Source organism: Mustela erminea, chromosome 19 (genome assembly GCF_009829155.1).
Source record: "Mustela erminea isolate mMusErm1 chromosome 19, mMusErm1.Pri, whole genome shotgun sequence".
NCBI lineage: Eukaryota > Metazoa > Chordata > Mammalia > Carnivora > Mustelidae > Mustela > Mustela erminea.
Window position 1 is genome coordinate 16,176,732 of NC_045632.1, and position 24,522 is coordinate 16,201,253.

The window sequence follows — 24,522 nt, forward strand, 5'->3', positions numbered from 1 at the left end:
AACAAACAGACCCAAAGCCCTAATGATCGTAAAAGCACAAACCAATCACTCTATTTTAAAAAGCACATACACACACGCTACACTTGTCTCCCCTCCCTCCCCAGGTTTTCGCCATCCGCAGGGAGGCCCAAGGAAGGGCAGCCTCTTGCTGGCAGGGCCTTCACAGGACGTAGGTGTTCTTCACCAGGTGCTCCTTGTCATCCCCAGTGCTCCAGACGGTGCGGAGGGTGCGCTCCTGGTTCCTCCGGGCCACCCGGATCAGGCAGACCACAGAGGCGCCCAGCAAGACGATCAGGACCATCACGAAGAGCCCCACCAGGACCACCACTGGGGAGCAGAGAAAGGCTTCAGAACCAGAAGGGCAAGAAGCAGCACAGCCAGCGCGCAGCCGCACAGGGGGCAGCAGGACTCGTGCACGCGGGCTCAGGGCAAGGACTAGCAGCTGTTGTGCCAGACCTCCCTGGACCCCAGCCCCAGAGGGTCTGGAGGAAGGACACCACCTGCCTGAGGAGTCCTCAGGGAGTCTACAGTCCTGAGGAGGAGGTTACTGAGAAAAGGAGGTGCCGTGCTATGTGTACCCAGTGGCTGTGTGTGTTCTCTCTTTCTGAACAAAAAAATCCCACTTCCACTCTGTACTTCCACCTCTCGCGGGCAAATCGTACAGGAATCCAAATCCTCCAAATGGGTACCAGGATGTAAAAAGCACATACCTCTGGCTTGTGTGTAAACATAAAACACCGAGGTTTGTGTTCATACAGCACAGCTTGGGGGGGCTGCAGCTAAGAATGTGGCCTGCTGTGCCAGTGCCCTGGCTCCCTCTCCCACGTGAAGCCGTGTGGCTACCGAATGGACAAGGGCCGTTCCTTCTCCACCTGCAACCCTCCATGGCTGGGCTGCTTTCTGCCCTGTGCCTGGCAACCCAGATTCCAGCTTCGCTCGTCTAGAACAGAGCAGACATGCAGGCCAGGTCTGGGATCCTGAACAGGAAAACAGGTGTAAAGAGGCCAAACCAGTGTGGCCAGTCCTTGTGCAAACACCATCATCCATGACTCAGGCAAATCAGAAACAAAAGCAAGAGGCGGCCCGGGGTCTTGTCAGACCAGCCTGCTTGGGGACAACAGCATTGGCCCTGCCTCGCTCCGCCCACACACAGTAAGGGCTCTCCAACTTCCTGTCACCCACGAGCAACTCAGCACACCCCTCAGCAGCTAAGTTCCCTCCAAACCTAGAGACAGCCTGAGGCCTGTGTGCAGCAGAAGGCATAAGCCCAACAGTAGGACTTGTCCTCCTGTCATACCCTGGGGCTGCCCGGGTGGAGACTGCCTTCCTCCAGCTCCCCCGCCCCATTTATTATAATATAATACCTGCCGGGACAAACATCCACTGTATATTTCAAGCTGCCTGACTGTTCTCATGCAAAAACAGGGCTTTCAACCCAAAAGGGGTTTACAATGAAGGATTATGTGTCAGAGACAACAGGAACCTGCAAAAACACAGCTGAGCTTAGTCAGGGCAGGCAGGTGGAAGAGGGCTGGAGGCCTCTTACCTTTAGAGCCACGGGGGATGAAAGGGTACAACTGCTTGCCTGGAAAAGAACACATAACGCCAAGGTCAGCTCACGGTCTTCCTGCCCTCCAGAGCTGCCACCAACCAAGGGTTCACAGGAGGCTCTTTCTGAGGGATTTCTTCCAGCTCTTTTGAGGTTCTGAGGCTTTACTATCCTGGTGGGGACCTAGGACACATCTGTGCAACAGCTGGGCCCAAAGCCCATCTCTTCCCCACAAGGGAGCCAGAGAATGGTAGCGTCCAAATGGCAGCACTGCTGAGGTCTTCTTTTAGGGACAGGGACATGTCCTCTCAAGGGCCTCGTCCACACACCACTGTCTCTTGCATTTAGGAATCAGGCAGGCTCACCAAGGCAGTGGTGCATGCACTCCTCCTCAGAGAGGTAGCTGTTTTTATTGCCCCGGCACCCTCCGTAGATGAAGCTGTCGCAAGAGTTCTTCTCTGCATCAAAGTACCAGCGTGGGAAAGAAGCGCGGCAAGGCCCAGTGACTGCTTTGGCAGTGCAGTATTCTGGGAACGACACAACCCAAAGAGTACGAGTTAGCAGGGCTCAGATGTGAAGCGGAGCTGGAATGTTCCTGAACAGTCACACTGCTACCCGCCAACACAGAAACAGCTCTCTGCCAAAGGAACTTGTAAATTACAGAAAGGGCCAGTCTGGCCCACTTGACTCTCCTCCATGTTTTGGAGGAATCTTTCTCTTTACAGCCAAACTCCTATCAGTAAGGAGATCACTCTATGTCAGGCACCGTTCTAGGGACTGCACATGTATTAATTTTTTATTAATTAATCTTCCTAAGAGATCTGTTGTTGAGAAGCTCATTTCATACTCGGGAGGCAGATGCAGGCCCCTCCCCGCCGCCACACAGCTGGGGAGAGGCAGAGCCAGCCCACCAGACTGCCTCTCCAAGTCAAGCTACACCGCCCACATGTGTGCCATAGCCACTTCCAGCAGAGGTCAGGAAGTTCTGCTCTACACCTTCCTTAATGGAAATATTCAAGTGTGTCTCAATTCCCAACTAAGAAAAAAACCATGTTTTTCCCATACACAAGTATTTTTAAAATGTTATACCTTCGTAGTCAAAAATGTCACTGGAGAGGTCATCAGAATCCTGCTTTCTGGAAACTATAACAGAAACATCCAAGTCAGGGAGGCTGGGATGGACACAGTACACACAGACTGGCTGGGGTGGGGACTAGCAGGGCCCACTGAGGAAGCACGGACACTCTGGCACCTAGAAGTGGAGTCTCCTCCTTGGGTAGGTCTGTCGCCTCCCAGGTGTCACAGGCTCTATCATAGACACTGCAATGAATGCTGGATGGGGAGGCCTGCCTGTCACCTCAGGGGTTACTAAGGAAATTCATCCCAGCCACAATTTCTGGAGTGATGAGCAAGATGGTCTTGTTCACTCTCTGACATAGTGAGGAGCGCCCTCCTGGAGATATTTTCTTCTACAACAAGATGGAAACTAGAGAGACCATGCCAATGCCTGATGTTCTAGATGACCCTGGAGGCCTGCTTGGGAATAAAGACTAAACCCAGGCAAAGCAATGGTCAGGACAGTCAAAGGATTCCTGGCCTAGGACAACTCAAGAGTGACTGAAACAAGCCAGCAAACCACTGACCTAATAAATGCTCACTCTCACCTAAGCACTGGTGCCAGAACCAGAGGACCAAAGTCAAGGCTGCAATCAGTGCAGAGCCAATGGCCAAATTGTGTGTGTGTGGGGGGGGGGGGGAGTGCTGCCCTCAAATGGGACAGGGGCAGATTCCCTCCCTCCACAGCAGGTCTTGCCCAGCAGAGCCCACTGCCTGCCTGGGAACTGGCCTTTACGAAAGCTGGGCTGGACTTGCCAGTGCATCTGGACCACTCACCCCAGGCTCCTGATGCATGCAGAGTCCTTTAAGCATAAAGGAGGAATGGGGCAGCTGCTGTCAGCACTACAAAGCAAGCTAACACAAAGCTCGAGATCAAGGACTGCCCTGGGAATGGAGGCGGGGGTTGCAGAAGACACAGGACTCGGTATGGGGAGGGGGACAGCAAGGACAACCAAGAACAAAGGAGACAAGGAGAGGCAGAGAGGGGCAGTGAAGACAAAACAGCAGGCAGAGGCCAGGGGACTTGAGGCCAGGCCAGGCCAGCCCAGAGAGGCGGAAGGGGTCTGAGCCGCAGTCAACAGCAACAGCCACAATCCCTTGTCCCCCAGGAGGAAGCAGAGCAAGCCGGAAGCCCCAGAGCGTCCCTGGACCCCCTCATCCACTGGGGAGTATGAACTCCCTGGTGAGAGGACACCAGTCAGGAGCTAGAAGCTGCTGCCCAGGCAGAGCCCCAGACAGGGAGGTGGAAGCCCTCACATGACTCCCAAATTACAGATGTCCTTCTGTGGTCCAGATGGCCCGCCATTCTATCCTAGACTATTTAAGAACCTACCACTTGGGACAGCGGAATCCACTCCATTCCTTCTGGTGGCCAGCTCATCAATGGTGTTCTCTGCAAGGGGACAAACACAATGAGAAAGTGCACGTCAAGAATGCGCTGTGGCGGGGTGCCTGGGTGGCTCAGTGGATTAGGCCGCTGCCTTCGGCTAGGGTCATGATCTCAGTGTCCTGGGATCAAGCCCCGCATCGGGCTCTTTGCTCAGCAGGGAGCCTGCTTCTCTCTCTCTCTCTGTCAAATAAATAAAATCTTAAAAAAAAAAAAAAAGAATGCGCCGTGACACAGAACAGGCAGAGTCCCCTGAGCCGCCATGGTCCCAGGTGCCTCTCACCGAGACTCCCGTATCTCCTTTATGTGGGCCCTTTGATGTACATGCTGGACCACAAGCCTGCAAGAACTTGGAAATAAGGAACCAAGACTGCCCCTGTGGCCTCAACTTTAAGACCCCTCACTGGTAATCAGAGCAAAAATGTATGAAATGACTTTAAAAAGACATACTGGGGAGCACCGGGGTGGCTTAGTGGGTTGAGCCTCTGCCTTCGGCTCACGTCATGATCTCGGGGTCCTGGGATCAAGCCCCGCATCAGGCTCTGCTCAGCGGAGAGCCTGCTTCCTCCTCTCTCTCTGCCTGCCTCTCTGCCTACTTGTGATTTCTATCTGTCAAAAAATAAAAAAATAAAAAATAAAAAGACAGAATGGCTTCCAGGGCCAAATAATCTGTTTAACTGTATTAACTCACCCAATGAATTAAGAAAGTGAGGTAATGCAGTAGTCTGAACATACTTCATGCCACCGAACTGTGGGAAATAGGAAAACTTTAAGCTACGTGTATTTTCTCTCACATACACATGAAATGATGGGGTAGGGTGGAGAGGCCAGCCAGCGAAGGAGGTACAAAAAGAGAAGCACTGGCAGGGTCCAGAAGGACAGGACCTGGCTCCCCTGCCTCCCAGAGGTTCCCAGCAGACCCAGGGCAGAGGCACAGGGCCGGCATCACGTGATGCCACTGAACATCCGTATCACAAGTCAGCACCCCTTGCTCCGCCCCTCTGCACAGCCAGCAATTTTCTGGGAATCTGGCTGTGCGGCTTGCCTGCATGGACTAAAGGTACAGCCGACTCAGAGACGTGAGTGTCGGGTCCCCTGGGCAGTTCTGGTTCTCATTATAAATTAATAAACTGACATTCTCATGATATTGGCTTCCCACAGACAGTGCCTGCTTGGGAGACAATATGCTGGCAAAAGACTCCAGCGACTCGTTCCTGCTCCCAAACCCGTGGGCGAGCTTCCATGAGACATGCAGTGGGGCCACACTTGGGTGCCCACACAGGAGCTCTCTGGGACCCCTGACCACGGACCACCTCTCCAGCAAAACACAACAACATGTGACCCTTTGTAACAACATGCTGTTGGAATGCCCACTGTTCACTTCTTATGTTCTTAAAATTTCAACCATTTTCCTGAAGTAAGGAGAAGCTAAAACAGGCAGGCACATTTGCTACAGATAACTCTTAATGGAAAAGGAAGAGAAAAGGTAGCAAAAATATTTCCCTTTAATTCCTGCTCCCATACCGGATCACAGTGGACAACAACAAAAAAAAACCCAGTAAGTATTATTTTCCTCAGTCACCATCTGATAAGGTTACTGCCCAAAAGGTGAGGGACTTGGCTGTATGATCCCAAAGTAACACCCGGCCACCTCAGTTTTCTAAATACTTATTGAATGTCTGCAGGGCAGTGCAACACAAAGATCAACAAAACATTCCTCGAGGTGCTCCGTCACTCTGGGCTTGTGTGCTCGAGCACCATTTTGAACCTCAGGCCACAGCCAAGGCCACTGCTGTTTACCCCTCTTCGTGTACAACTTTATAATAAGCATATCTGCTTTCTGAACACAGAACTGAAAGCCAAGGGAGATTAGAGCCAGTGTGTGAGGAGACATAAAACCCAACAAGGATGCAGGCTCATCTCTAGAGCAGGGATCCCAGGACCCCAGGATCATGACTCGAGCCGAAAGCAGACACTTAACCGACTGAACCACCCAGGCACCCCAAGTATGTTCCAGTTTTAATTTGACTCATAGCTTGGCTGGCTGGGTAAGCTCAAGTCATTTGTCCCAGAAGTAAAAATAACCCAAATGCCCAGGGAGCAGGTGGGCAGCCTGTCTGAGTGGCCTGCAAGACTCACCTCTTCTAGGTCTGACTTACGCTCAGCAGGGGGAGAAAGAAGTCAAGGCAGCCATGTCCCCTCCCCCCAGCTCCAGCCTGTGGTCTACTCTCTTTTCTGGGAAGAAGAGGGAGAAGACCGCTATGAAACCACCGTGTGGGCGACCTTCAAACTGTGCCTGTTTCTTCTGCTTTTTAAAAACATCCCCCAAGTTCAGCCAGGAAGAAGAGAGCACAAGGCAAAAGGCATCACATCTCAGTTAATAAATTATCTCTAGGTTATACCATTTCTCCATGGAATAATGCCTTACCTGTGACACCAGCACATTTCTCAAGACAGTCCTCTTTGGTCATGTAATTATTTTTATTCCCGTCACAGCCACCATACACAAACTGCTGGCAGGACCCATCAGTGACATTGTACCACCATCTAGGGAAAGAGGCCCGGCATCTTCCCACTTTCTTCGGAACTCGACAAAAGTCTAAAATACAAAGCAGAGACCAGTTGGCTTGGCAGGGCAATCTTGCCAACAGAGAAGATGCACAGACCTACAGGAGGCGGCCCCCAATTTTCCTGAAACCCAAGATCCAGCACAGCTTCTCTGCGAGCCCTTTCTTAAGTGCAGCCACCAGGCTTAGTGACTCCTTCCTTGTACAGGCAAGAAACACATCATATAACAACAAAGATACCAACCCACCCAACTTAACTATGCTTCAGTTGCATGTTCCTTCTGTCCCTGCTCCCGATTATTAAAGACACAAAACATCCAGTGTAGAAATAGGCCTTCAAAGGCAAAAAACCCACACCAGACGCCAAGGGGGAACTTAGCACTGAAGGATGTGTCTTAACCTTCTTTATCCACTATTTGACCAGGTCAGCCACTTCACACTCAAATTTCCACAAGAGCCTCATAAAGAAGCTCCTCACTCTAGCTCTCCCGCCTCCCAAGGCAACTGACAGCACGCCTCTGCTCCAGGCTTTTATCTGAGCATTCCAAGAGGAGCCCCCAAATCGGACCCTACTCTAGTACAAGGGAAACAAACCAAAAAATGTTATAAAATTCCAGCCAGCTACATCTGTCTCTGAAAGGCCTAGATAGCTCCTGCCTCTTAAGAAGGTAGAGATAGGGGCGCCTGGGTGGCTCAGTGGGTTAAAGCCTCTGCCTTTGGCTCAGGTCATGATTCCAGGGTCCCCGGATCGAGCCCCGCATTGGGCTCTCTGCTCAGCGGGGAACTTGCTTCCCCCCTACCACCGCCCCCCGCTCTCTGCCTGTAAATAAATAAATAAATAAATAAATAAATCTATCTTTAAAAAAAAGAAAGAAAGAAAGAAAGAAAACAATATTAACTCAGTGAGGCAGACAGTTTTTAAAAGGTATGCATAATGTAGGGAGGTGATATTCTATTGAAATTAAGAATACAGGCTCTATTGTCTGACTTCTAGCAACTGAAAATGAGCTTTAAGCTGTGAGGGTTAATAATACCTCAGTGCCTTTGTTTATTACAAAATTAGCAAAGAAAGTTTAAGAATATCACCTACTACATGTAACTGTTTTGAAGAATAAACAAGACAATCTAGGGGTGCCTAGGTGGCTCAGTTGGTTAAGTGTCTGCCTTTGCCTCAGGTCATGATTCTGGGGTCCTGGGACTGAGTTCCGTGTCAGGCTCCCTGCTCAGCAGAAAGCCTGCTTCTCCCTCTTTCTCTGCCTGCTGCTCAGCCTACTTGTGTTCTCTATCAAATAAATAAATAAAATCTTAAAAAAATAAACAAGACAATCCATATAAACACTAAAAAGTATAAGATGGCTGATACAAATTATCACTACTGAAAACAAAAGTCATTATATAACCCTTAATCCATTATTATACAAGGAAATTAATTCTGCTGCATTATGCTTTTCTCATAGAAAATTTGTGCTCCTTGGGCTTTCTCTTTACTTTTAAAAATTTCAGTTCCTACCTTTGAGAAAATATAGTTTTTCTTAAGACTTCAAATGATCCTCCTGTCTCAGCCTCCCAAGTAGCTGTGACTACAGGCATGTGCCACTGTCTAAATTATTAATTATGAAAGTTTATATTATTTAATAATTTGGTGCCACAATAAGATTTTGAACGACATTCCTAATATCTAAGATGTGAAAATTAAGTGTTCTTCAAAGAAGAGCCCTGGCATTTCCTCCTCCCTAACAAACAGAGGTACAAGGAAACCCATGATTGGGCTAGATTTCTTTTTCAAACTAGGAGTAGAATTCTGTCTCTCTTAATTTCACCAATTACATTTTGCCAAAACAAAGCCACAAAGAAATGTTCACACATAAACTAGAAGCACATACACCAAAATATTAAAAGTGATTATTTTTAGACAGTGAGATTTTCTTTTTAAATTTCTTAGGACATTAGGGGTGCCTGGGTGGCTCAGTCATTAAGTATCTGCCTTTGGCTCAGTTCATGATCCCAGGGTTCTGGGATAGAGCTGGCTCCCTGCAAAGCGGGAAGCCTGCTTCTCCCTCTCCTGCTCCCTCTGCTTGTATTCCCTCTCTCGCGGTCTCTCTGTGTGTCCAATAACTAACTAACTAACTAAATAAAATCTTGGGGCGCCTGGGTGGTTCAGTGGGTTAAAGCCTCTGCCTTCAGTTCGCGTCATGGTCCCAGGGTCCTGGGATCGAGCCCCATATCGGGCTCTCTGCTCAGCGGGGAGCCTGCTTCTCTCTCTCTCTGCCTGCCTCTCTGCCTACTTGTGATCTCTGTCAAATTAAAAAAAATAAAAATAAAAAAAGAAGGTAGAGATAACCAAGTGCTGGAGGTATATCGTCTGCACCAAAGACAGACTTTCTCCTGGAGGAATCAGGAGGATAGAAAGCAAGCTGAAAAGGGAGTGACCCGACTACGTGACTCACCGTCTGCCCAGTACCATCCTATCTCTTCTTGGGATCATGAGTCCACATCACCTCCCCTACTTCCCTGGCCCTCCACCCATCTCGTCGTCTGCCACAAGGGCATTCCAATATGAGTAGGGTGCTTAATAATCAGCTCAAATAAAAGTACCCCAGGGCCCAGCACTTGGTTATATGCTGTCATTTACTTCTAATTATTTTCATGTTTGTGAGATTTACTTCACTAACTAGGGGACAGCTTTTGAAAGCAGAAGGCAAAATCTGGTTTCTCCTAAAATATAACAATGGGCATGAAACCAAATGTTCCACAAAACATCGATTTATGGACAAAAGGGTTGTAGCACTGAGCCAAAACCTCAAGGAAGGGGTGCCTGGGTGGCTCAGAGGGTTAAGCCTCTGCCTCCAGCTCAGGTCATGATCTCAGGGTTCTGGGATCAAGACCCACATCGGGCTCCCTGCTCAGCGGGAAGCCTGCTTCCCCCTCTCTCTCCTCCTGCCTCTCTGCCTACCTGTGATCTCTGTCTCTCTGTCAAATAAATAAAATCTTAAAAATAAAAAACAAAACCTCAAGGCAATAAACCACAGGAAACTTGTGTAGCAGAAAAAGCGTATTCTGAACTTAAGAAACTTTCTGTTAATTTGAAAGCAACCATCCTTTAAATCACCAATTTAAAAGTACCTTATCTGGATACTTCATATGAACAGAATCATTTATTATGTCCAGAAAAGGGAAATCAAGAGAGACAGGAAGTAGATTACTGCCTGCCTAGGGCTGTGGGGTTGGGGGATGGTGTGAACTGCACATGGGCACAGGGATCTTTTCGGGATGATGGAAATGTTCTAAAATTAGGTTGTGGGGATGGTTGTACAACTCTATAAATGTACTAAAACTCACTGGATTGTATGTTCAAAACAACTGATTTTATGGTATGTGAATACTTTAATAAAGCAGTTTAAGAAAAAACAGGGGCATCTCCTGTCCATAACACATTAACCAGGATCAGCTGGGTGTGCACCTGGAGCAGATACTTTTGACAACATGCCAAAGGTCACACAACACATCATCAACAAGGCCCAAGGAAAACACTGTAGGAAAAGGGTTCTCTGGTGTAGAATTTACTCAATCCTGGCTGTCAAATGTCTGAGGCAGCACTGCTGTTAACAGCAAGACAAGACGGAGCAGAGCCACACAACCACCATATGTGACCCAAAGTGAAAACAACCCAGAGGTGGCTGGGGGGGCGGTGGTGGTGGGGAGACACAGACCCCGACTGCTACAGAGGTTAACAGCCTATCCAACGCCTGGCCAAGCTGAGCATCTGCAACTCACCCGGACTGCTTGGTATCCTTGTTTCCTGAGCAGTTTCAGGGACAGTCTTTCAGACAAAAAACCCGAGAGAAGCACTGCACATTCTAAATGGGTGAACTGTATCATAGGTGAACTACATCTCAAAACAAAACCCTGAGAGAATGCCCGACGAAGCTCAAAGCAGCTTAGGTGGGACCCACCAGACAACACCACAGCACAGAAGGCCACAGGCTAACCACCTACCTCATCAAGGGTGGAAATTCAGTTAACTTTTCCGAAAGCAAGGGGGCCAGGTACACGCTCTATGCAAGGCTGAGGGTATATAAAGAGGAGAAAAAACTTCTCTAGGGCTGGAGAGCATTTAGATTAGTGAAGTCACACTGCCCAGAATCTGGCCCTCATCTCTGTCACTCAGACACTTAACTCATGGAGGCCCAGCTGACCAAACGCAAGGATGCGGTCACCGGCTGACAGAGCGCATAGGAGGATGCCAAGAAAGAATGGTCAAGCAGGGGGCGCCTGGGTGGCTCAGTGGGTTAAGCCGCTGCCTTCGGCTCAGGTCATGATCTCAGGGTCCTGGGATCGAGTCCCGCATCGGGCTCTCTGCTCAGCAGAGAGCCTGCTTCCTTCTCTCTCTCTCTCTGCCTGCCTCTCAGTGTACTTGTAATTTCTCTCTGTCAAATAAATAAATAAAATCTTTAAAAAAAAAAAAAAAAAAAAGAATGGTCAAGCAGCTTGGATGTACCCGTCAATGAGCAGACCACCTCAGAAAGCAGGCGGAAACGGAGCCCGTCCCTTGGAGTCAGAGTAAGGAGAAGTGTGCTGTAAGTTTCCCTCCTCCACTAGGACCTACCAGGAAGGCCAGAGGCTCCCAAGAAACAACTCAGGACACACAGTCAAGATACCAGTCAAGGTGTGCCTCTGGGACACTTCCTTTCCTGACTGGAACATTCTTCCAGTAGATGTGATGGTCTCTTTACAACAAACCCTGTGGGCCTGGGAGGCCACTAAGTCCCAGAGAGCAGCTTTCATCTGCTCTTAAATGATGACACACTGAGGGGCACCTGGGTGGCTCAGTGGGTTAAGGCCTCTGCCTTCGGCTCGGGTCGTGATCCCAGGGTCCTGGGATCGAGCCCCTCGTCAGGCTTTCTGCTCTGCGGGGAGCCTGCTTCCTCCTCTCTCTCTACCTGCCTCTCTGCGTACTTGTGATCTCTGTCAAATAAATAAATAAAATCTTAAAAAAAAAAATGATGACACACTGACTTTACAGTTGAAGTTTCAGAAAACAGCCTTATTTTTAGGTTCCCTGGGTGGGGTAGGAGGAGATGGGAGATACGGGAGGGGAGGGACACTTCACTTTTGTCACAGGGCAATTTAGAAATTTCTCTTTTTAAGTAGGCTCCACACTCAACGTGGGGCCCAACATGGAGCTTGAACTCACAACCCTGAGATCAAGACTGATCAAGAGTCGGATGCTTAACTGACTGAGCAACCCAGGTGGCCCTAGAAATGTCTCTTTATTGAGAAAGAACTGGACTAAAAACACAGTATGCCTGTAAAGACAAAATGCTGACAGTTGCTGAAGCTAAGTAATGGGCCATGTGGGCTCACAGAACTGTGTGTGTATTTGAAAATTTCTATAATAAAGAGAAAAAAATCTTATCTGTTCTTTTCACACAAATTTGATTACAGTATAACTGAGAGCTCCAAGTAGTAGAATAATCAGCTGAAGCTAACCTTAAGGTTCCATCAAGGTGAAATTTAACCAAGTGTCAAGACAAAGTCCTTGGGGCGCTCAGTCATTAGATTTCTGCGGCTCAGGTCATGACACCAGGGTCCTGCGATGGAGCCCCACATTGTGCTTCCTGCTCTGCGGGAAGCCTGCTTCTCCCTCTCCCACCCCCTGTGCTTGTGTTCCCTCTCTCACAGTGTCTCTCTTTCTCTGTCAAATAAACAAAATCTTAAAAAAAAAAAAAAAAAAAAAAAGATATCCTTTCTCCAAGTCTGGAAACTCCCTGTGAAATGGAGAAAATTCTCATTTTGCCCTATGCTTTTAAGCCTCTATAATAGAAATTTTCACTGTTTAGACTTAAGTGAACTCAGGAAAAAGCATTTTGGTTTTGTTTGCTTGTTTGTTCCGAAGGAGATAGTATCCTTTCAGATGAAAAGGCCACACATTCTTCAATTCACCTCCACCCCAAAGAGCATCCATCAGTGCACTCTCTCTCCTTCACTGTTCTCCAAATGGCTTGTACAAAAAGTCAGAAATACTATGGTATGTAACACGGCTTCCGGGACTTGTCATTTTCCATAAAGGCTTTTTTTCCCCCCCAATTAAAGCACTGTACTTTGGTAGGTCCAGATTAAAATAAAAATGAACCAAAATGGGGGCGCCTGGCTGGTGAAGTCAGTACAGCGTGTGACTCTTGATCTCAGGGTTGTGAGATCAAGCCCCAAATCTGGTATAGAGATTACTTAGAAATAAAATCTGAAGGGAAAAAGAACCAACATGCTGAGCATTACTTACGTCTTGAAACCCCTCTGCTACCTTCAGTAAAGCATTACACTAGGCACAGTATGTGCACTATTTCTAACAGTCACACTAAAACTGCAGATCAGATCATGTAGTAACTCGCTCACTTTACAAATGAGGACACCGAGGCTTGGGGTGATTAAGTCAACCAGAAGAGGAGCTGAATCTGAATTCACAATGGTCCCATTAGAGCTGGGCATTAACATGACAACCCCTCCTTCAGACAGACAGAAAAAGGCAGTACAATAAAACACAGTGGTAAACATGAAACTGAAGATGCCTAAAAACCGTAACATTCCTCAGGGCCCTTCACGGGATCCGATCCGAGGGCTCAACAGGCCAGGCCCTTTGCTGGGCCTGTTTATAGTCACTCAATGACAAGGTCTTTCTTGGACAGCACCAAACCAACTGGCCAAGGCTGAGGGGAACTTGGTAGAATCAATTTTCAGGAAGTTATTCTTTAATAAATAACTCTATTGCTATTAAGAGATATGACGATATATTGGTTTTAGAACAGAATTGGGAAACGATCATGAAAAATGTCTCTAGCCCTATTTCTATGCTCACAAATGCTAGTGCAAAATGAATGTATATCCTTTAAGTTTTCAAAGCAGAGGAAAACGGAGAGAAGCTGAGCAGCACCAAATTTGGAAACACTCGCTTCAGAATACGTATATATACGTATATATTTGGGGCTTGATCTCACAACCCTGAGATCAAGAATACATAATGGAACTTCTGTCTTCAGGAAACTTTAACATTCTCTTGCATCAGAAATGGTTAAAAATCACGCATTATCTGAAATCTGAAGCTAAATTACAAAACTCTGACAGGCATTTGGAACATTAGCTGTGATAAAACTGCCAAACAGCCTGGTCTTTGTCATGAAGAACAGGCTACTCTGGTTCTCAAGTCACCAGAGCTCTAACCAGGACCACAAGCCAATGGCTCAGACACCTTCACGCCACATGCACTGGGCTGGAATAACCTGCTGTCACCTGCTGACGACAACATCGCAGGGATTTCAGGCTCCCAGGCACTACCAACCTAATTTAATTTTATAGGCTTAAGACGACTGTATCTAGGGGCACCTGGAAGGCTCAGTGGGTTAAACTTCTGCCTTCAGCTCAGGTCATGATCTCAGGGTCCTGGGATGGAGGCATGCATTGGGCTCTCTGCTCAGAGGGGAGCCTGCTTCCCCCTCTCTCTCTGCCTGCCTTTCTGCCTACTTGTGATCTCTGTCAAACAAATATTAAAAAAAAAAAAAAAGACTGTATCTAATCATTCTCCAAAAAGGCACTATTGCAGTGCCTACTCTAGAAAATTAAGTTATTTTAATAAACTCTTCAAATATTATGAAAAGTACAGAAAATACTGTAACACCAGTCTATCTACTTCTCAGCTTTACCAAATTCCAACCCTCAGTATACCCCTTACTTCAATCCTACCTGATCTCTCCCTTGAATCACCAACCACCTCCAACTCATTCTTTTGCTGTTTTTTAGTTTTGTTTTTTTAAGATTTTATGTATTTATTTGAGACAAAGAGTGAGAAAGAATACGGCCAGGGCGAGGAGGACAGATGATAACAGAAGGAGAGGGAGAGGTAAAAGCAGCCTCCCCACCAAACAGGGAGCCCAATGCAGGGCTCCACCCCAGAACCCTGGGAACACGACCTGAGCCGAAAGCAGATGCTTAACCACTGAGCCACCCAGGGGCCCCTTGTGTTTTGTTTTGTTTTTGTTTTTTCAATATATTTCTTAAGGATTTTATTTATTTGACAGAGAAAGAGAGAGAGAGTAGAAGCAGGGGGGAGCAGCAGGCAGTGGGAGAGGGAGAAGCAGGCTCCCTGCTGAGCTGGGAGCCCCATGTGGGGCTCAATCCCAGGATTCTGAGACCATGACCCAAGCTGAAGGCAGACGCTTAATCCACTGAGCCACCCAGGCACCCCGACTTATTTGTGTTTTTATGCCCCTTCAGAGTAAGTTTACTTCGAAAACAAGTACTTCTTTCCTAGGACTCCAGCTCTTGATACACTTTTTACTCCCCTGGGTGCTACACACTGAAAAAAACCTGACATCTTGCCTGTCTGCCTAATAAAAGAGAGCCTGAGATCATCTCACCAGCCTGAAGACACTCATGAAATGGTTCTCTTCCTCGCATCTGTTTTTCTAGAGCAAAGCTCAGTAAACTTTTTTTTTTTATGGTGCGCCAAACAGTGAACACAGGCAGTACCTGTTTTGCACGATAGTGTGAAAAGCAACAGGAAAATCTGTAACTTCTAAGTCCTTTAAATTTGCCAGAACATTAAAAACTGTGGGTTACAAATATATAGGAAAAATAGTAAACTTAATATTTACTTAGTACAATGTGGCTAAAGTATTAGAAACTTGACAATTAAGTTGTTTAAATTTCTTTGTAAAAAAAAATTACCAAGAGTAGTTTGAACAGTGCTGCAATGGTCTTAAGCCATGTTAACTCCGGATTCGGAACAAGCATTATTTTCAATTCATCTTCGTGAATTGTCCTACATCTTTCTAGGTTTGGATCAGCGTCCAACATTTTATCCTTCGTTATTTCAATGTCTCAACTGCTCTGAGAGCTGCTTTATTTTTTGCGAAAGTTTTTGCCACCATTCCTTCCACTGGGAAATCATCCTTTTTGTATCATCCTCAGTATCAAAAAGCATCACTTTCCTCATTTCTTTATTTCTTTGAGACACACACAGAGAGAGAGAGAGATCACAAGTAGGCAGAGAGGCAGGCGGAGAGAGAAGGGGAAGCAGGCTCCCCGCCGATGCAGAGCTCGATCCCAGGACCCTGAGATCAAGACCCGAGCCCAAGGTGAAGGATTAGCCCACTGAGTCACCCAGGTGCCCCTGATTTCCTCATTTCTGTCACTAGGGCTCCTGTGGCTGTCTATAAGACCGTGTCCACACTCCTGAGGCTGGTGAGTGCTTCCATCACTCCACCTCTGTTCCATCGGAACTGTGCCTCCAGCATTACCACTTTTTCTCTTGGCTGCACTTTTCATCCTTTTTGGCCAATCCCCTCTATCGATTAAGCATTTTTGTAAACTGTTAACACAGAATTATCACTGGGAAACAAGCAGGCAACACAACCGAATGCTTTGCCTTGTGTGTGAACAGAGTCACAGATGTGCAGTGACCAATCACCACACATATATGTCATCTACACAGTGATCTGTGCTTGAAGAGCTAGTAGCTGAAACTTGTACTTGACCCAAGTACCCAGAGTTAATATACTGTGGTAACTGCAATCTGTGCATGTTGAAAACCACGCAAACAAGGTCTGCCTTTATTCAGGCTTTATGGGTCACGGTCTGTTCTAACTTCCCCACTGTGTCATTACAGTATGGAGGCAGCCTTAAGACACACATGTAAATGAATGAGCATGGCTGTCATTCCAGTCAAATCTTACCTACAGACACTAAAATTTTATCATGTAATTTTTACGCACCTTGAAATATTCTTGATTTTTTTCAAACATTAAAAAATGTAAAAACCATACTTAGCTCACAGGCCATACACAGGCAGCAACCCCAAACTACAGTTTGGTCTCTTCTCTGTAGTGTTTATAAAAACACCCTGTTCAGGGACACCTGGTTGGCTCAGTTGGTTAAGTAGCTGCCTTCGGCTCAGGTCATGATCCCAGCGTCCTGGGATCGAGACCCACATCGGGCTCCTTGCTCGGCGGGGAGCCTGCTTCTCCCTCTGCCTCTGCTGCCAGTAGGCCTGCGCTTGCTCTCTCTCTCTCTCTCTGGCAAATAAATAAATAAAATCTTTAAAAAAAAATAAAAAAACACACCCTGTTCAGATTTTCCACCTCTGTCCTTACAGAACTCAGCCGGTCTTATATGTGCAGTCAGAAGCTATCAAACAGACTCCCAGGGTTCCCATTTCTAATAACAACACTGACCATGCATTCCTCGGGATTATCCTTTGCCAAGAACTTGTAACACACCCTTCCATCACTAGAAACAGCACTACCCTTTCCATTAAAGCAACTCAGAATTCTAAGGACAATGGCCAAAGAGAAGTTCTGTTTTAATAATCCTCAGACATTGGAAAATCCTATTTATACACAGAAAAAAAGCAAAGAAAGCAATGAAGAGTCACCTAATCCAAGTGTTTTTAAGAATGGGGGCCAGGATTGCCAAATCCACAAAGGGCTTGGTGTTCACAAACCTTTAACAGCTGCAAATTCACCATCAAGACATCTGGTTTGTGCTGATTCAGTAACTTGTGAGAACTGCACACAAGGGGATACCAGGCTCTGTTCAAAACAGGCAAAGGTATGTGTGCTGGTATAGAAAATATGGAAGACTAAGAGGGGGAAAAAAGGAAGAGAATGGTTTACTATTTTAATTCCTTTCTAAGCTTTTAATTTAGATGTGTGTATGAATGTACCTTTAAAGAAAGGGCCTGAAAGGAGGGAGAGAGCCTTTTCCAGTTTTTCTTTTCCATCTGGATCTTTCAGTACAGTGTGAGTATTCTAATCTTGTGAATGCATTACTTTTGTTTTTTAAGGATCAGCAGTGGTTTTATCAGAATAGTGGATTACGGTCTCTTCTGTTTAAAACTTTCAGTTAAAAAACTTAAAACTATAGGATAAATAGGGGCGCCTGGGCGACTCAGTGGATTAAAGCCGCTGCCTTCCGCTCAGGTCATGATCACAGGGTCCTGGGATGGAGCCCCGTATCAGGCTCTCTGATCTGCTTCCCCCCCTCTCTCTGCCTGCCTCTCTGCCTACTTGTGATCTCTCTCCCTTTGTCAAATAAATAAACACAATCTTAAAAATAAATAAATAAAATAAAATAAAATAAAGGTTGTGTTTATTTATTTGACAGAGAGAGACACAAAGAGAGAGAGGGAACACAAGCATGGGGAGTGGGAGAGGGAGAAGCAGGCTTCCCACTGAGCAGGGAGCCCCATCCGGTTCTTGATCCCAGAACCCTGGGATCATGACCTGAACCAAAGGCAGATGCTTAACAACTGAGCCACCCAGGCACCCCGAAAGGGTGTATTCTTTTTTTTTTTTTCTTAAAGACACATTTATTCAGCGTCATGATCAGACTATTACATTTAGCAATCAACAGCATGGCTGCAAAAAAAAAAAATCTACATTAAAACCCTTTGTTGAGGGGTGCCTGGGTGGCTCAGTGGGTTAAGCCGCTGCCTTCGGCTCAGGTCATGATCTCAGAGTCCTGGGATCGAGCCCCGCATTGGGCTCTCTGCTCAGCAGGGAGCCTGCTTCTTCCTCTCTCTCTGCCAAATAAATAAATAAAATCTTAAAAAAAAAAAAAAAGAAAAAAAAAAAAACCTTTGTTGAGGGACGCCTGGGTGGCTCAGTTGGTTAAGCAGCTGCCTTCGGCTCAGGTCATGATCCCAGCGTCCTGGGATCGAGTCCCACATCGGGCTCCTTGCTCAGCAGGGAGCCTGCTTCTCCCTCTGCCTCTGCCTGCCATTCTGTCTGCCTGTGCTCGCTCTCTCCCCCTCTCTTTCTCTGATAAATAAATAAAATCTTTAAAAAAATAAAAATAAAAATAAAACCCTTTGTTGGAATGCTTTACACTTTCCACAGAACAGAAACTAAAATAACCTGTTCTTAATAGTCACTCTGTGACATATGGTGGCATAAACTGGAACCGTCCAAGGTAAACTGGGCTGAGCAGCCATCCTATACATAGAAGGCGCTGACTGGAGATGCGGTCATCTGACCTCCAGGGGTTTACAAGTAGGAAAAAGACACACTTGGGCAGAAAAACAGAACAAAACAAAACAACAAAATCACACAAGGTAAAATACTACAATCACATCTGAAATTCAAAGAGCTTGTAAGCCAACATAAGGTACAAAGGAAATGACCCAAGGCTCTGGGACAGGGGAGTGACACATACCGGAGGCATTTGACAAAAACTTGTAGGACAGGGGCGCCTGGGTGGCTCAGTGGGTTAAGCCGCTGCCTTCGGCTCAGGTCATGATCTCAGGGTCCTGGGATCGAGTCCCACATCGGGCTCTCTGCTCAGCGGGGGGCCTGCTTCCCTTCCTCTCTCTCTGTGATCTCTTCCCTTCCTCTCTCTCTCCTACTGTGATCTCTCTCTCTGTCAAATAAATAAATAAATAAATCTTTAAAAAAAAAAAAAAAAACCCTTGTAGGACAGATCCTCTGTTCCGGTAAAGGATCTGTGTGTGCAGGCATCCCTGGCTGCCTCTTACGAGCCCGCTGTCTTACCCAGAGGCAGTTCTAACCTTCCTGTGCCTATTTCCTCACTCATAATGTGGGAACAATAGTACATGCAACAAACGCATACTAATCTAACAATAAAGCCGGAAAATATATAAACACCATATACTTTAATTCAGAAAGCCACATATTCCCTGATTTAGGCCTGGCTGCTTAAAAAAAATAAAAAAGAAAAGAAAAATGCAGATTTTTAGAGGCTTGGAGTATGTAAACCAGAAGATAAGGCGAAGCTCTGATTATGGATTCAGCCTATCTTTGACATAGTAAGACAAACAGATTTGGCCAACCCCCCACACCCCCCACTGTACCTTCCTTGTGGTTTTTCTTTTATATTTTAAGATTTTTATTTATTTGAGAGAGAGAGATCACAAGTAGGCAGAGAAAAAGGCAGAGAGAGGAGGAAGCAGGCTCCCTGCTGAGCAGAAAGCCCGCTGTGGGCTCAATCCCAGGACCCCTGAGCTCATGACCTGAGGCAGAGGCTTAACCCACTGAGCCACCCAGGCGCCCCCTCCCTTGTGGTTTCTTCAGTACTAGGAACGCTGGTTTTTGAGCCAGGTTCCTGACACAAGAGCTAAGAGTCTGGGAATCTCTGTGGTGTCATAGTGAGATGATTGGGGTGGGGGGCTGACTGCCAGAAAGACAAGGGAAAGACTGAGGAGTTGGAACTTTAAGCCAAACCCCCATCCTCCAGGAAAGGGTGGGGGATCGGAGTTTGAGTTAATAATCAATCATGCCTACATGATGAAGCTTCCTAAAAGACCCTAACCGAAGGAGTTAGGAGAGGTGTGTTGGTGAACACATCATGTACCAGGAGGCTGGCTCACCCCAAACTCCACAAGGACAGAGCTTCTGTGCTGGGGACCCTCCCAGACTTCACTCCATGTCTTCATCTGGCTGTTCATCCTTATCCTTTATAATACACTGGTAAATATATCTGAGTTCTGTGAGCCATTCTAGCAAATTATCCAAGGGGGTTGTGGGAACCTTTGATTTATAGCACACAGGTTGGAAGTACAGGTGACAACCTGGGACATTCCAGTGAAGGTGTGGGAGAAGCGGGTTGTGGGACTGAGCTGGTAACCCGTGGGCTCTGTGCTAACTCCGTGGAGTTGGTGTCAGAAATGAGTCAAATGGGTGTCCACTGAGAACTATGGAAAAGCCCATTCCATCTGGTGTCAGGAAAATTCTGCAATAAACAGTTTTCTCTTTAAAATCTACTTATTTTAGCAGTAAAAGCTGAGAATGTTAGCAAGATAACTACCCTAAGGGACATTAGAACGTAGCCCAAGCTTAAGTAAGGGTCTCTCTGTGATTTATACATATTCTGGATTTAGTTAGTATAAAAGTGTTTTCTGGCAAGTGTGTTAGCAAAAAGTCCCCTTCTGTGTGTGACATCTAGACTTATGATGCCTGCTTCAGAATGCACTATTAATCTTGAGGGGGTCCTGACAATGGCTTGTCTGGGAAAAGGCACTTGAATTCACTATTGAGTAACAAAGCAAAGAGACTCATCAGCTTTTCCTCCACAGTCCCTACTGAAGTAAATTCTGGGAGCACGCACAGGTATTTCTTTTTTTGCAGAAGCAACCCCTGCCCCCAACTGAGCAGGGAGCCTAACTCAGAACTTGATCCCAGGACCCTGGGATTATGACCTGAGCTACCCAAGCATCCCCACAGACGCATTTCTTTAAAACAACTCAAATGGGACTCAAATGGGAGGGATTTCTTTTACACACAGACCAATAACATAAGAGTGTTGTGAAGACTGAACGAGTTTTATATTCCATTATAAACTCTTAAACAGGGGCACCTGGGTGGCTCAGTCTGTTAAGCATCTGCCTTCAGTTCAAGTAATGATCCCAGGGTTTTGGGATCAAGTCCCATATTAGGCTCCCTGCTCAGCAGAGTCTGTTTCTTTCTCTTTCTCTCTCTCCCCACACCGAAATAAATAAATAAATAAATAAGAAAAAATTAAAAAATAAAAAGCCCTTAAAACATTTAGAACAGGGGGGCCTGGGAGGCTCAGTGGGTTAAAGCCTCTGCCTTCAGTTCAGGTCATGATCCCAGGGTCCTGGGATCAAGCCTCGCATCAGGCTCTCTGCTCAGCGGGAGCCTGCTTCCTCCTTTCTCTGCCCGCCTCTCTGCCTACTTGTGATCTCTGTCTGCCAAATACATAAATCAAATCTTAAAAAAAATTTTAGAACAAATCTTTGAATAAAGAGTAGATAATATATTTTTATGAGGCCAGACTAATACAGGGACAGTGGGAATGAAGGTACAAAAAGGATGACAGAGTTCACTAGAAAATCCAACTGAGTATGGTGGCTAACAGGACACGGGGCTATGGAAAACCTCAAGTCAGAGTCAATAAAACCAATTAAACCATCACCCTTCCCTTTATTTTTCTGCTGTGTGACCATTTACCACACCTTAAATGGTATCTTCCTGATCTTCACCAGCGTAGGACAAAGGCAAACTATCACATAGATCAAAGTCCTGCAACCCCACATTATGCTGAGATTAAGTGTTCAAGGCCTGGGGAAAGTAAGAAAAAATATGCCCTGGTTACCCATTTGGATCTTCTAGTATCTCTTCACTGAAGAATGAGCTATCTTTAAAAGCTCTGTGTAAGGGCGCCTGGGTGGCTCAGTGAGTTAAGCCACTGCCTTCGGCTCAGGTCATCAAGTCCCGTATCCGGCTCTCTGCTCAGCAGGGAGCCTGCTTCCCTTCCTCTCTCTCTGCCTGCCTCTTGCCTACTTGTGATCTCTCTCTCTCTCTCTCTGTCAAATAAATAAATAAATAAAATCTTAAAAAAAAAAAAAAAAAAAAGGCTCTGTGTAAGCAAAGAGGTACTGAGTATCCGGGAGGTACTCATGGCTGTTTTAATCCCACTGTGCCAAATTCCAGAGTTGACATGTACTTTATGATCAGCTTGATTTCTAAGGGACCTAGGAATTCACCTATTTGGGTTAGCTGGGTAGGTTCTACATACTTGAGTGCTTCTGTTTTCAGTAAAGAAAGCTACCAATGGGGCACCTGGGTGGCTCAGTAGGTTAAGCCACTGCCTTCGGCTCAGATCATGATCTCAGGGTCTTGGGATGGAGCTCTGCATCAGCCTCTCTGCTCAGCAGGGAGCCTGCTTCTCTCTCTCTCTGCCTACTTGTGATCTTTCTCTGTCAAATAAATAAATAAAATCTTTAAAAAAAGGAAAGAAAGCTACTAACTACCCATCTCCTCTAGGTTTGGGTGCCTGGAAGTTGTCATTATTAGGATAAATAATGCAGAAACTTTAAAATAACCCTTGGGTATTTATGAGGAAAGAACATTTACAACGGCAAATCCAACTTAAATTGTAAGACTCATAATATCTCGTTTTAGATATAAAACCTTGGCACTTTAGATATAAAATATTGAGATATATAAGTTTACACTTTAGAAACCATTGGCACAAGGCAAACCACCGCTCCTACCGTCACTGCATATTCATCAAACAAGACTATGAATTCTACCCTTACCTACAATCACAGTAGCCCATCTGAGTAACTTGGAAAGGCAGTTTCAGTGTCTTTCATGGGACTCCCTCTAAGATTTTTTTTTTTATTTGACAGAGAGAAAGATCACAAGAAGGCAGAGAATCGGCAGAGGGGTTGTGGGGGAGCAGGCTCCCTGCTAAGCAGAGAGCCTGATGCGGGGCTCGATCCCAGGACTCTGAGACCATGACCCGAGCCAAAGGCAGAAGCTCAACCCAGTGAGCCACCCAGGCACCCAATTCAAGGGATTCTTAACCTTTTCTGAATCATGGACCATTTTCACAAATTGATGAAAGCTAATATACCCTTCTCCCTGGAATAGTGTTTCTCAAACTTGTTTTTCATTATCATCCCTGAGGAACGTTTTCAGACATGTTTTTCCATTATGTCCCATTAAATTTCAATACCACATACATACTCTGCATCTGTTTATGAGTGGTCCCTTGAAAGGTCACAAACCATGATGGTAGTTATTTTTCACCCCCTTAAGTGCATGTCCTGGACTCTAAATGACAGACCCAGGGGGACACATAAAATATGCCGTATGAACTCAAGGACTTTAGAAGCCAAAGCCAGGCCCCTTTCGGTGAGATCCATCTCAAAACACTAGTATGTAAAACAACAGCTAAATTTTTTTGCCTTCATTTCTAAAATGGATTTCTAATCATGAAAAATATACTTCAAATAATTTCAAATTAACTAAACTCTAAAATTACGTATGGGGCCTCAGCATCCATGTTCCAGCATCCCTTTTCAGTTTTCAAAAAGATCTTTTCAGAAACAATACATGAAATGACATTTGTGACCAGGACTGCACAGACACCCATAATCCGCATGCTACTGCTTCTGGGGTCACTGTGAAAACTGCTTTAGTCATGTGACCAGTGAGCCATCAAGGCTTCCTGGGGTCCATGAAATCAGGGGTCACTTGCTTCTCACATGAATCTCTGGCTACCACATCAGCACATCGCACAGGCCTGGATGCCCTGTCAACTTACCTTAAGTGTGAGAGTTATAAATGACTCCCAGGAGAGGAAAGATGAGAAGTGTGTGGGGAGTGGGTGAAAGAGAAGTCTGCTTCACTTCACAAAGGAATCTTTTCCGTGGACCTTCAGAGGACCTGAAAGTGAGGCCCTCAATGTTCTTTAGGGGCCGTCACCATCTGAGCTTCGAAGGCCATGTTTTCAGCACTAAGCACACCAAATCTTACCTTACTTTTCTTACAGTACTCATTTCCAGGTACATATTCACTGCCATTTTATGACTGTACTGTCTTTCTTTCATTACAAGGTGGCTGCCATGCATCAGGAGGTCATTTGTTTTGTTCAGTGCTGTTTCCTGGGCCTAAAACTGTACCTTGCACATAGTAGGTGTTTAAATAGGGGTGCCTGGGTGGCTCAGTGGGTCAAGTGCCTGCTTTTGGCTTAGGTCATGATCCCAGGGTCCTGGAATCGAGTCACGTGGCTTCCTGCTTAGCTGGGAGCCTGCTTCTCCCTCTCTCTCTGCCTGCTGCTCCCCCAGCTTGTGCTCTATCAAATAAATAAATAAATAAAATCTTTTAAAAAATGTATGTCTTGGGGGCGCCTGCGTGGCTCAGTGGGTTAAGCCTCTGCCTTCGGCTCAGGTCATGATCTTCAGGGCCCTGGGATCGAGTCCCGCATCGGGCTCTTTGCTTGGCAGGGAGCCTGCTTCCTCCTGTCTGTCTGCCTCTCTGCCTACTTGTGATCTCCATCAAATAAATAAATAAAATCTTTAAAAAAAAAAATGTCTTGGATAAACCAGTGAGTAAGTATTTCAAAGTATCCTGCAAACTGCCTTGATT

At 46.2% G+C, this 24,522-nt stretch overlaps 1 protein-coding gene across 1 annotated transcript in view; it reads right to left on the minus strand.

Moving 5' to 3' along the window:
• Window positions 1–23: 23 nt before the first annotated feature.
• The window catches only part of SPINT2 (serine peptidase inhibitor, Kunitz type 2), a 31,164-nt gene continuing 6,665 nt past the window's right edge, over window positions 24–24,522 (minus strand). The window contains exons 2-7 of the mRNA XM_032323818.1: window positions 6,481–6,651; window positions 3,999–4,058; window positions 2,639–2,692; window positions 1,915–2,076; window positions 1,547–1,585; window positions 24–327 (exon numbers count right to left, since the gene is read on the minus strand). Coding sequence (XP_032179709.1) covers window positions 161–327; window positions 1,547–1,585; window positions 1,915–2,076; window positions 2,639–2,692; window positions 3,999–4,058; window positions 6,481–6,651 — 653 coding nt within the window. The 3' untranslated portion in view covers window positions 24–160. The remainder of the gene's footprint in view (window positions 328–1,546; window positions 1,586–1,914; window positions 2,077–2,638; window positions 2,693–3,998; window positions 4,059–6,480; window positions 6,652–24,522) is intronic.